The sequence below is a fragment of the Bicyclus anynana genome, chromosome 8 (assembly GCF_947172395.1).
Source record: "Bicyclus anynana chromosome 8, ilBicAnyn1.1, whole genome shotgun sequence".
NCBI classification, from domain to species: domain Eukaryota; kingdom Metazoa; phylum Arthropoda; class Insecta; order Lepidoptera; family Nymphalidae; genus Bicyclus; species Bicyclus anynana.
This window is the reverse complement of record NC_069090.1, coordinates 11,845,610-11,858,840: the sequence shown is the minus strand read 5'-3', so window position 1 is coordinate 11,858,840 and position 13,231 is coordinate 11,845,610. Positions and strand designations below refer to the sequence as shown.

At 38.4% G+C, this 13,231-nt stretch overlaps 1 protein-coding gene across 1 annotated transcript; it reads right to left on the bottom strand.

Annotated features, from left to right (window-relative positions):
- Positions 1-47: 47 nt before the first annotated feature.
- On the bottom strand, positions 48-13,004 carry LOC112052681 (uncharacterized). The gene is made up of 12 exons (XM_052882993.1): positions 12,696-13,004; positions 11,601-11,681; positions 9,982-10,702; positions 9,176-9,316; positions 7,184-7,295; positions 6,383-6,526; positions 5,347-5,492; positions 4,091-4,257; positions 3,537-3,657; positions 2,738-2,853; positions 1,609-1,724; positions 48-180 (listed from the first exon to the last, which is right to left on the bottom strand). Exons 1-11 carry the CDS (start codon positions 12,786-12,788, stop codon positions 1,617-1,619), a joined length of 1,950 nt encoding a protein of 649 aa, XP_052738953.1. The 5' UTR covers positions 12,789-13,004; the 3' UTR covers positions 48-180; positions 1,609-1,616.
- Positions 13,005-13,231: the final 227 nt, after the last annotated feature.

Here is a 13,231-nt window from a genome sequence, read left to right as displayed (position 1 = left end):
AAAATACTATTAAGCTGCAATTTATATTTTTAAAGAAAAATCAACTATTACAAAACGAAACTCAAAAATATTTTATTAATCTTTGTAACAAAACAATCACATAAAATAAACATTACAATTATTCCATAAATAAATTCAGAAATCACAGTCAAAAATGGCACCTTATAATAACGTTTTTACCTGTAACAAAACAAACTCAATTAAAATAAACTCGATTATACTAAGGCCAACAAGGCTAAACAGAGAGCAAACAAGGCCAGCCAGGCCAGCTGACCTATTTACTAATTTGGTCTTTATTAACAACCTAATTAAATTTTTTAAACATAAAAATGGAACCAACTTCAAATATGTATTTCAGTTATTTTGATTTTAACACAAAACTACTAAATCGATTTTCTTGAAAATAAAATGGGACCAATCTGGAAGTATACTCTTTCAAACAACAAAAGAATTTTAAAATTGGTTCATAAATGACGAAGTTAGGAGGTAACAAACATAAAAAAAAAACATAAGTGTCGAATTGAGAATCTTGTCCTTTTTTTGAAGTCGGTAAAAATAAAACATAGAACGAGATCCGGCATAAGAAATACATACCCTCATCAGTAATTTAATTGGAATGAGAAATAAATTATAGAAAATATTAAAAAAATATATTCACATTGACACATAGGTTGCCAACTTAAATTGATCATAGTACTGTCCAAAGTTACTACTATTAAATTGGTCATAGTTGTCCTAAGTTCTAATTCACTAACTTTGGACAGCTGATATGGAGCACAGATTCACCTCCTCCTCCAATGCGGGTTGGTGGGCTTACGTTGGTGGTAAATATGAAGTGTTTCTTTTTTATTCTTTACAAGTTAGCCCTTGACCACAATCTCACCTGATGGTGCAGTCTAAGATGGAAGCAGGCTAACTTGTTAGGAGGAGGATGAAAATTCACACCCCTTTCGGTTTATACATGGCATCGTACCGGAACGCTAAACCGCTTGGCGGTACGTCCTTGCCAGTAGGGTGGGAACTAGTCACGGCTGAAGCCTCCCACCAGCCAGACCTGGACCAATTAAGAAAATCTCCATCTGCCCAGCCAGGGATCGAACCCAGGACCTCCGTTATGTAAATCTACCGCGCTTACCACTGCGCCACGGAGGCCTTCAAAAGCCTCAAAAAAGTGTGGTACAATATCAGCAAATAGCAGGACCAGTAGACCTAACATGCGCGCTACGACATTGTCTAGTGAAGACAAATCGACCAATCGCGACGAACCGAAAGAGCAAGCGATATTGCCTGTTCGGTATGAATCGTCTTCAGATTTCATCATTAACAACCCATATCCGGCTCACTGTTGAGCAAGAGTCTCCTCTAAGAATGAGAGGGGTTACGTTAATAGTCCACCACACTGGCTAAATGCGGATTGGCAAACTTCACATACATAGAGAATTAAGAAAACTCTCAGATATTCAGGTTTTCTCACGATATTTTCCTTCACCGTTTGAGGATATTTAATTTCACATAACAGAAAAGATGGAGGTGCATAATGCCCCGGTCCGGATTCGAACTTACGCCCTCAAAATCGGAGGCAGAGGTCATAAGTAAAGCAATACAAACTTCGCTTTTCAAGTGACAGCAGACGCTTGTTGCTGGTTCGGTATTCTGAAGAACTCCGTGAGCTTGGTCTGACACTGCGCGAAGTCTTTAATCACCAACGGACACGGGAAGTACTTCTGCGGGGGAAAAACAGTACATTGTGAAACAGTTAAAAAAAAATACCAAAATTCAAAATTCATTTATTTCAAGTAGGCTCAGTTTACAAGCACTTTTGACACGTCAGTTGACTATTTGTAAAGATTCTACCACCGGTTCGGAAGGCAGGTTCTTAGTTAACAGTTACATAATACGGATTATTAAAACATGAGAGAATTTTATAACATGGCTGAACCAATATGATAGTTGACTCATATCAAAGGGGAATGCATATCTCCGGCCCAGGCCTACCCAGCACTTTACCTAAATCCAAAAATATCTAGATAATTCTACTTTAATAATGAAATCATAAATTTTTTAGAATACAGTTTATATCGTGCCGCGATGCAAGAACCAGCTCATGACTGAGGGCCCCGTATGGGTTCGAAACTAGTCGGGCATACTCCGACCTAATATCACTTGAGTTTTAGCCGTGTTTCATAATCAATTAAATCATTACTTTATCAAAAAAAGTTTGCTTGTTTTACGACATTTTTAATTCATCTTTGTCCACAACGGGGACAAGCCAAGATGGTTGACTATACCTGAGTTTTACGATATTTTTTGAAGACTTATGGTTTGTTTGTTCCTTTCCTTATTTGTTTAGCTTGTTGGTAACAGAAAAAAATAATACAAAAAAATCCCGATTCTGGGAGCTAACTGGGTTACCAAATAATGAAAACTTCTGAGCGTCGGTACGATATAATGAATTTGAAGGACTTTGTGGCTGTTAAGTTGTATAAGTATTAATTCTTTTCTAACCAGATGTTTTTTTTACTGTTGCCTATTGTATAACTATTAATTAAGCAACAGTAAAAAAAACATCTGGTTAGTAACAACTTCTGGTAAACTGCCCCCCCCAACTTGTATGAATAAAGAGGTTATTAAAAGCTGTTTTTTTTTACTTTCACAGTATAACATAAATCTAATAGTATAAAATCTTTGTACTATACATTTAATTTGTTTGTTAAAAATGTAAATATGAATTCAGAACCTGCACAGATTTGATCCCGCCCGAAATCTCCACTGTAGGCACGACCTGCTTCGGCTTGAGGAACTTGACCAGACGTATCAACTCGGAGAAACTTGAGTGTTCACTGTATGGTATACCTGGAAATATTATTTTAACAATTACATATACAGGGTGTCTTTAATTTTTTTTCATATATTGGAAATTCAGCACCTCCCCATACATTTTTATCAGCAACTTTGTAAATTCAAAGAGTAGACACAAGTTTTATACCAATATGTGTTCAAGTTTTTAAAATAATGGTATGATATAATGAAAGAAAAATAATTGTTGCATTCAAAGCTTTTTTTATACAGAAAACAAATAAAACATTATTTACAAAAGGAGTATTATAGTACATAAGTAATTTAATCAGTAATGTTTAAAAAAAATCAGATCTTCAAAATCTTAATTCCAGCAGCTGCAGCATTGAAAAATTTAATTCAAGATAGAAAATTTTGAAAAATCCGTAAAAATATAACTTGGTTACCTTAGGATTTTTTTTAAACTATCTGCCATTTGCGTTTTATCCATTAATTATGGGACACCCTGTATATACTAGAGTAAGTAAGTAAGTAAAAGTCATGATAGCCTAGTGGATATTATGACCTCTGCCTCTGATCCCAGAAACAGTTTTTAAAGATAAAATTGGCAACAATAAGTTATCCCTAAAAGATAGATAATATCATATCCCACAATTTTTTTACAATATAGCCAGTTATTCGCTCATAACGTAGCTTTCTATTTTAAAAAAAATCAAATTTGTATAAAAATGATTAAGTACCATAAATAGTGACAGAGTCTTTCTCAACGGGGGAATTCTTCCCATTCTCCCACCCGCTGGGCTTAAATGCTACCACTTCGGTGAACACGCCCGGCATGCTGTCAAGGTAGCTCCGTAGTTTCTGCAAATGGAACAAAATCTTTCGATGTTACAAACATTGAAGTTTTATATACTTAAAAACTTGACGGCCTCCGTGGCGCAGTGGTATGCGCGGTGGATTTACAAAAACGGAGGTTCGATCCCCGGGCCGATTAAGATTTTCTTAATTGGTCCAGGTCTGGCTGGTGGGAGGCTTCGGCCGTGGCTAGTTACCACCCTACCGACAAAGACGTATCACCAAGCAATTTAGCGTTCGTGTCGTGTTACACGATGTCGTGTAGAAACCGAAAAGGGGTGTGGATTTTCATCCTCCTCCTAACAAGTTAGCCCGCTTCCATCTTAGACTGCATCATCACTTACCATCAGGTGAGATTGTAGTCAAGGGCTAACTTGTAAACAAAAAAAAAACACGTATTTCCTAATGAATATGTAACTCAGTCATGCGGCGCACAAACCTCGTGAGTCAAGTCCTTCATGGGCACGACGTGCAGCTGGCACGAGCGGGGCGGCGAGTGCGCGTAGCTTCGACCCTCCGCCGCACGCAGAACGCGGTCCCTGTCCGGACACGCCCACACCGAGCAACCGACTCGACGCGCTATCCCGAGGAAGAACTTTTCTTTACCTAGCAAAGCAAAGAACCTTCTTTACCTTTAGAAGGCACTCACTTCTTATGTATGCTAAAATTTGGTATTTGTACTTTTTTTTTTGAGACGAATATCTTAGCATTCCATGGATTCACTGTGCGGGTGCCGGGTCCATCGCGTGGTAGAGAGAAAAACACCGAGCAGAGTCCTGAACTTGTGACTACAGGATGTAGGGTTAAGGAATTCCTTCACGATCGATCAACACTCCCTGTTCTCTGCTCGTGTTGTTCTCCCTGCCTAGCCAAATTTGGTAAGGTCTTTAAGCAAGTTATAGAGAGATTTTGCTGGTAATCCTCTCGCACCTACTTCTACGGCGTACAGAATAACTACATAGCCATTTTTAGAAAAAAAATAGAAAAAAAAGAAAGGGCTATGTAGTTAGATTATTTTTACTGTAGTCCGTAATTTGATGTAGTATTATCAAGGTGTACAGGCTTGGCGATCGTAGAAACTTGGCCAGAGTTTAGTCTTATAACTAAGCGGAAGGACAACGTTAACGTTTTTCTCAAAATCTCCTATGAGACTCCGATCTTAGTTTAAACTTTAAAGGGACGTTGGTATGAATGGGAAAGAGCCACGTTATTTGTTAGTGTCATAGGGTATATTTTATTCCCGTATTCTCACGGGAACGGGGAATACTGTTTCAATTTTTTTTTCGAGAAGTATAATTTACATCTGATAACATCATTACACGTGATAGTCCAGTGGATGTGACCTCTGCCTTCGATTTGGAGGGCGTAGGTTGAATCTGGCCCGGGGCATGCACCTCCAACTTTTCAATTATGTGCATTTTAAGAAATTGATAGAAAGAAAGAAAAATATTTTTATTAAAATATCACGTGTCAAACGGTGAAGGAAAACATCGTGAGGAAACCTGCATACCTGAGATTTTTCTTAATTCTCTACGTGTGTGAAGTCTGCCAATCCGCATTGGACCAGCGTGGTGAACTAAGGCCTAACCCCTCTCATTCTGAGAGGAGACTCGTGCTCAACAGTGAACTTTATATGGGTTGTTAAAGATGATGATGATGATGATGAACATCAATACAAATTAAATAAATAAATACCTATAGTGTAAGTGCCGCAAACAATGAGAACGGAAGAGAACTTTTTTCCCGCCTTCTCCAGCGCCATTTTCTTTTGCCTCAAAATGTAGAGCGCCAGTTCCAGACTGTCGTCTTGGGCTGGGAAGTCGTAGCGAGGGTTGCAATAACTGGAAATAAATGTTCGTTTTATTTTTAGGGTTCCGTAGTCATCAAGGAAACCTTATAGTTTCGCCATGTCAGTCGGTCTGTCTGTCCGTCCGCGATTTAGTTTAGAGACTTATAACTATAGAAAGCTGTAATTTAGCACGAGTACATATAAAATTCCGACAAAGTCGTACAATAAAATCAATCAAGTCAATCTATAAAATAGACATTTTTTTTTACTTGTATATCTCATAAGTCATAGCGTGGGGTATTGTTTGGATTAAAGTTAAAAAAAAAATGGTGGGTGTGTCAAATACTATTTTTCAATTCAGGTATCCGTTTGTAAAATACGTACAAACAAAATGGTAGAATAAAATGTTGAAAAATATTTTTAAAGAGTGCAAAAGTGGGGATGATTTGTTTTTTACACCTTTATTTAATAGTGTGTGCTATCGTTGCAGAGGTCTTTGAAAGATATGAGGGTCTTCTACCTATATATTTGTCGATTCAGGGATAAGTTTGTAAAATATCAAGGTTTTAAGTGCTTATTTTTGTTGGTCGATTTATTTAATCTACGGAACCCTACACTGCGCGTGGGCCCACACCCACTAGGCTAATTTTATTTATAGGTATAGTTATTCAACTATACCTATAAATAAAATTAGCCAGCTAAGCAATTTTAGATTATCGGGACATTTTTAAAAATGTAAATATAAAATCACTCACGTTGCATGTACGATTTTATAGCTTGGCAAGTTCGTTGATGACACTCCCATGACATGCGGGCGCCGGGGGGGAAAGGGCTTCTCGGGTATGAAATCGTGCGCGCGGGGCATCTACTACTATCGGGGACTATCGGGAGTGTTACGAACGAATTTGCCAAGCTATAGATATATACTCTTATAAAACTCACGTCGTGTCTAGATATACGGTGTGTATGTCCTTATTCCAGAACACAGGGTAAGACTCCATAGCAGGCGACGCGCGACAGTCGCCAGTGTGTAGTAAGCTTTTTCCGTTGGGCAGCGTGAACACCAGCATCAAGGCACCTGGACAACTGATAAAACAAAGATGCCATAACCATACTTGTAGGTATTATAAAGAGGCAAGGTTTATTTCATCTCTAATCTGGGTGTCAGCTAATCTATACTATCATTTTGTTTGTAAGCATCGAATAGGCTGCGAAATTAACATCGAATTTTACTGAAGAGATTTAAAATTTCTTTCACCAGTGGTATAGCTACATTGTCAGCGAGTAACAGTGGCTATATTTAATTTCCGTATTCCAATTGGAAAGGGAACTACGCGGGTGTTTTATCTACTAGTATATATTAATATTACACAGAGTATACTACTATTACACAGAGGAAAGATTTGATTGTTTGTTTGCATTGAATGACCTCTGAAACCACTGAACCGATTTGAAAAATACTTTCACTGTTGGAAAGCTTCACTATCCTGAAGTGCTATAGGCTATATTTTATCCCCGTATTCCTACGGGATGGGGAACCGCGCGGCGTCTGCTATAGCTTGGCAGGTTCGTTGATGATATGCGGGCGACGGGAGGGGAAGAACTGCGCGAGTATGAAGTCGTGCGCACGGGGAGAGGGGAAAGTCTGCGCGGGTATGAAGTCGTACGCGCGGGGCATCGCTACCCCCTCCCGGCCCCCACGAACCATTGGGAATATATCAAATATAATAAATCAAATCTTACTGGTTCGCATCGAGCGCTGTGATTTCGACACCTTCGATGGATATTGTTTCATCGATGTTTATCACCCGTATACATTTTGAATTCACGCCTAAACGTGAAATGCATAGATCCGCTGAAATTAATTAACGTTTTTTTTTTTATTTTGTACAAGTTAACCCTTGACTACAATCTCACCTGATGGTAAGTGATGATGCAGTCTAAGAGGAAAGCGGGCTAACTTGTTAGGAGGAGGATGAAAATCCACACCCCTTTCGGTTTCTACACGGCATCGTACCGGAACGCTGAATCGCTTGACGGTACGTCTTTGCCGGTAGGGTGGTAACTAGCCACGGCCGAAGCCACCCACCAGCCAGACCTGGACAAATTAAGAAAATCTCAGTCTGCCCAGCCGGGGATCGAACCCAGGACCTCCGTCTTGTATATCCACCGCGCATTCCACTGCGCCACGGAGGCCGCCATGTATGAGTAAGAATTCGTCTATAGTTTTAAATTTAAATACTTGAACTAATAAGCAAGCTAGCTACTAAGTAATAGTTAAAGCAATAAGCAATCTTTTAGGGGTCCAAAACCATAATGCTTATGAACCTATACAAATAATATAAATCTGAAACTTCGTTTGTTAACAGGTTCTCTATTAGTTAGTCTCCGAGCTAAGCCGCGGACAGACGGACATAGCAAAACTATAAGGGTTCCTTGTTGGCTACGGAACGCTAAAAACCGCACTGGGAACCCAAAAACCAATCTTTATGAAGTCTTTATGAAGTTAGTGAAGAAGAATATAAGGTGCGTTAAGGTGTGCAATACAAAATTTTAGGTATCACCCGTTACGCAGGCAGGCGGCGGCAAGGCATCACCCCGCGGATGGTTCCCACCCACGTGTCGTATCACGCGCAATATCGTCTTTACCATAAGGGCACACGGGGCCCGTGCCCAGGGCCCCCCGAAGGACTGACAATATCAATATCCTTCAAAATGTTGACTTTAAGGATATACCTAATAGAAGATTTTGCTCAATAGAAATCCCAAAAGAAACCATTATCGTAATCATAATCAAAAAACCAGCAGCATTCTAAGATCATTAAGTCATTAAGTAATCATCATCATCATCATCATATCAGCCGATGGACGTCCACTGCAGGACATAGGCCTTTTGTAGGGACTTCCAAACATCACGAATTCACGATACTGATGTCGCTCGCTCGCTTGATGTCGTCAGTCCACCTGGTAGGGGGTCGACCAACACTGCGCTTACTAGTGCGGGGTCGCCATTACAGCACTTTGGGACCCCAACGTCCATCGGCTCTTCGAACTATTACAATTAATTAATAACATTAAGTAATATCATAATCATACTGTATTTGATTACCTACTTATAATAAGTGGTTTAAAAAAATGTTTAAAAAAATGTTAGTATAATTCGCTTTTTTTTACCAAAAGGGCCCCATTTTCTTGTGTGCCCATGGGCCCCAGACTGGTTTAAGACGGCGCTGATCACGTGTCGATTTTTGTGACATGTGTAGGATCATTCGCACCTTATTTCGGAGACTTCATAAAGATTGCTTCCGACTATACCTAACTCATTTCTTTAAACGTAACAACGTATACTCCGCGCCATGAAACAAGTCCCGTAGACGCGGCGCGGAATCAGAAATGAGGAGATCCGCAGAAGAACCAAAGTCACCGACATAGCTTAACGAGTTGCGAAGCTGAAGTGGCAATGGGCGGGGCAAATATTTCGAAAAGCCGATGGGCGTTGGGATCCCAAGGTGCTGGAATGGCGACCTCGCACTAGAAAGCAGTGTTGGTCGACCCCCCATCAGGTGGACTGACGACATCAAGCGAGTCGCAGGGATTCGCTGGATGCAGGCGGCTCAGGATTGTGATGATTGGAAGTCCCTACAAAAGGCCTATGTCCTGCAGAGAACGTCCATCGGCTGATATGATGATGATTCGCATGTTGGAGCCAGGTTGGGGCTTTGGCGTAAGACTTACCAGTTATTTCAGAGCACAACAACAATTTGTTGAAACTTTTTTTTAATCCCGTGTAGTGGTCCGAATGGAAATGCGTGAGGAAATAATGTTTCACGTTCGGAATTTCGCCGTACGAAAATGCGTCTACCGCAAAATGGGTTCCTGATAAACGCAAAACAATAAAGAAATAATTTATGTATTTATCTTATGAACTAAATATATGAGTAGTAATAAAAATACAGAAACGAAACTTATTGCATAGATGTATGTTAAACACTAAGAGAAAAGAAAAATACTATAATTAAGATGGAAATGAAAAAGAAATCTATACTAATATTATAAAGCTCGTGATAGCCCAGTGGATATGACTCTGCCTCCGATTCCGGAGGGTGTGGGTTCGAATCCGGTCCGGGGCATGCACCTCAAACTTTTCAGTTGTGTGCATTTCCAGAATTTAAATATCACGTGTCTCAAACAGTGAAGGAAAAAAGAGAATTTTCTTAATTCTATGCGTGTGTAAAGTCTGCTAATCCGCATTGGGCCAGCGTGGTGGACTATGAGCCGAATATGGGTTGATAATGATGATTATGATTATAAAGTTGAAGAGTTTGTTTGGTTGAACGCGCTAATCTCAGGAACTACTGGTCCGATTTGAAAAATTCTTTCAGTATTAGATAGCCTATTTATCGAGGAACGTTATAGGCTATATATTATCCCCGTATTCCTACGGGAACGAGAACCACGCGGGTGAATGCACGCGGCGTCAGCTAATCACTTAATATTTACAGTAATGATAAGACAAAAATTTCATCAATAATATGATTTACCTGCAACAATTTTATAAGGAGGTATATTTTTTTGTGACGAGACTTTGTTTGAACTAGACTTTAATGGCAGATTGAATTTCAGAGATTCAACTGGTCGTCTAGGCGTGATTGATCCAACGCTATCTCTTTTACATTTCGGCGAGATAACACGTGGTACATCAGACAGAGATGACTTGAGGGAGGCTTTGGGCGACGGGGAGTGCTGCAATCGCGGCGTTTTCGCCGATTGACTCGGACTCGGCTTATAATACGAACGGCCATCGTGTTTTACGTCGACGACAATCGAATTCCTATTCATGTCATCATCAACACGCACTTTGTTATCTGTGCAAACATTCCAATCACTTAGCAATGCATAGGCATCCTTATTTGCATTTGCATCAACCGAATGTTTTAATCTCAAAACATTTGTACATCTAAAATAAGCGTCGATAGATTTCTGTTTTAAACAGCCCGCAACACTAATTCCATTCTTTTCTGAACCAAATTTTCGTTTATCTTTTCTTTTATCGAAAATTTTCCCTTTCACTGATTTACAATTTTCTGGTTGTACAATGGCATGTGTTAGTTTCTTATTGACATCTGTTTTTAAATTAGGAACTTTTGTTTGCTCTGTACCCTGCTCAGTTGTCAAATTCTTCTTTTTTATTTGTAAGTTGATAGCAGCAGCTTTTCTTTTATGTGGACTATTCGTGCTAGGACTTGGATCAAGTTCCACACCCTATTAAATATTCAAAGTTAAAGTCAAAATTCTTTTATCGCAATTCGCTTACAAGCATGTTTGAAACGTCAGGTAATGATATTGTTTAAATAGGTGATAATTCTTCAAAAACTTGGAATTAAAATTATGAGGGCTCCAAATATGCCTTGGTTCAAGAAGAGCCTCCTGTAGAGGGCCTATAAAAATATTTTTCTAAATTGTACCTACTATCTGACTGTGACTATACTAAAGCCAAACTTGTTGTGCAATGTTTTTCAACAAACAAATTGGAAATGAAGGTAGAAAAATGTTATTCAGAAGATATAAACTATGTCTAATTGTTCTATGTTAATTAATTTATATTAAAAATGAATGATCTCCTTTATATTCATACATTTAGGAACAAGTTAATTCGTAATTATCGTTGGGTGCGAAATGACTTGTTTTTCAGATAGTATGAGTATGGTCACAGTCTCTTGTATGACATTCATAGTACATACTATTATGAGTCGCGGCAATCTTTCAAGAGTGAAACAAACTGTCACCCGCACCATCCTACATGAAACAAACTGTAGCGATTAATACCCTCATATTTATTTGTTTGTTGAAAAATATTTCACATCAAGTTTGGCTTTACTACAGTTACCATCAACAACAGGCCAAGACATAAATAACTCCACAAACAGTTTAGTGTTCCAGTAAAATACTGTGTAGAAATGGTCAGAGATATGGGTAAAATAAACTCTTACCTCTATGAAGTAAGCCTGCTTCTATCTTAGACTACATCATTATTTAACATTAGGTAATACAACAAAGGGTTAACTTGTAATTCCATTTAAAAAAACCAAGCTAATGGTATCCTTTGCAAGCTCAATAGCCTGTGTTATGGTGCACAAAAAGCTGAGAATAAGTTACATACCTTATTTAAATTATCTGAAGTGCCTGTGCTATTTATTTTGTTTCTTTTGAGAGACAGAGAGGGATAACTAACAACTGAATTCTGAAAAATGCAAACAATATATTAAATTCAAAAATATACAATATTTACAATTGTGTTTTAGAGACAAATACCTTAGCATTCCAAGCATGCTGAAATGGCAATAGGCAGGCCACATAGTTCGAAAAGCCGATGGATGTTGGGGTCCCAAGGTATGGCAACCCCATACCAGAAAGTATTCTTTACAAGTTCTGTCGTTTTCTTTAAAATATTCTTTACAAGTTAGCCCTTGACTACAGTCACACCTGATGGTAAGTAATATTGCAATCTAAGATGAACGCGGGCTAGCTTGTAAAGAGTAGGATGAAAATCCTACCCTTTCGGTTTCTATAACAACAAACAAATTAGAAATGAAAGTAGAAAACGCATGACAACTCATAACTATGTATTGTTAGTTCCATTATCATTATCATGTCAGCCAACGGACGTCCACTGCAGGACATAGGCCTTTTGTAGGGACTTTCAAACATCACGATACTGAGCCGCCTGCATCCAGTGAATACCTGCGACTTACTTGATGTCATCAGTCCACCTGGTGGGGGGTCGAAGAACACTGCGCTTTCTGATGTGGGGCTGCCATTCCAGCACCTTGGGACCCCAATGGCCATCGGCTCTTCAAACTGTGCCCCGCCCATTGCCACATCAGCTTTGCGACATGTTGAGCTATGTTGGTGACTTTATTTTTGATGTGTGACTCTGAGCCTTTTTGTGAGGCCCATTGGCGATTGTTAGTTTATAAAATGTTATTCAAAATATATTAACTATATCTAATTGTTCTAAGCATAATAATCAAATTTATTTTCATCAACTCATACCTTCGGAAGCTATAGTGCTACAGACAGACAGATAGACACGTCAAACTCATAAAACCATAATTAATATTAAGTGTGAAATGACTATAAATTTAATTTTATACCCTCATTTTTAATTTGTTTGTAGGTAAACAGTACACATCGATTAGGGTTGAAAAAGACTTTGGATAACTTAAATAAAATGAAAGTTTTTTTTTTAGCATACCTGTGTAAGAGACAAAGTACAGGCTTCTTCGCGGCGGATAGTCCTGGGCTTCAATATGGATGGTAAATAATCATTTATATCGGCATTGTGCATTTTGAGGGTGGACCGAGGAACTACTTGTAATATCAATATCACATCAAAATCAATCAATATCACAAAAGGCTAAAAGAATAATCATTTAATACTTATACCATGAAGTTTATTTTAATATCCTTTAAAAAGAATATTCAGAATAACATAATTGAACTCAAAATCAAAACAAAAACAACTTTAATTTTTTTTTTTATTAAAAACAACAAATATAAAGATAAAGTGAAAAGATAATTAGGGTATATATAGAGTGGTATAGAGTTAGAGTCATCACTCATCATCAGGTGCCATCTCCGCCTAACGCCATCTATTACCAGAGTTCGACCATATTATATCATTATTAAACGTAGTATCTATTAATCTGTGGATCATATATTAATTTACTCTTTGTTCGACATAGACCGATTTTAATTTTAATTTAAAATTTAGAGATTATACAACATTTA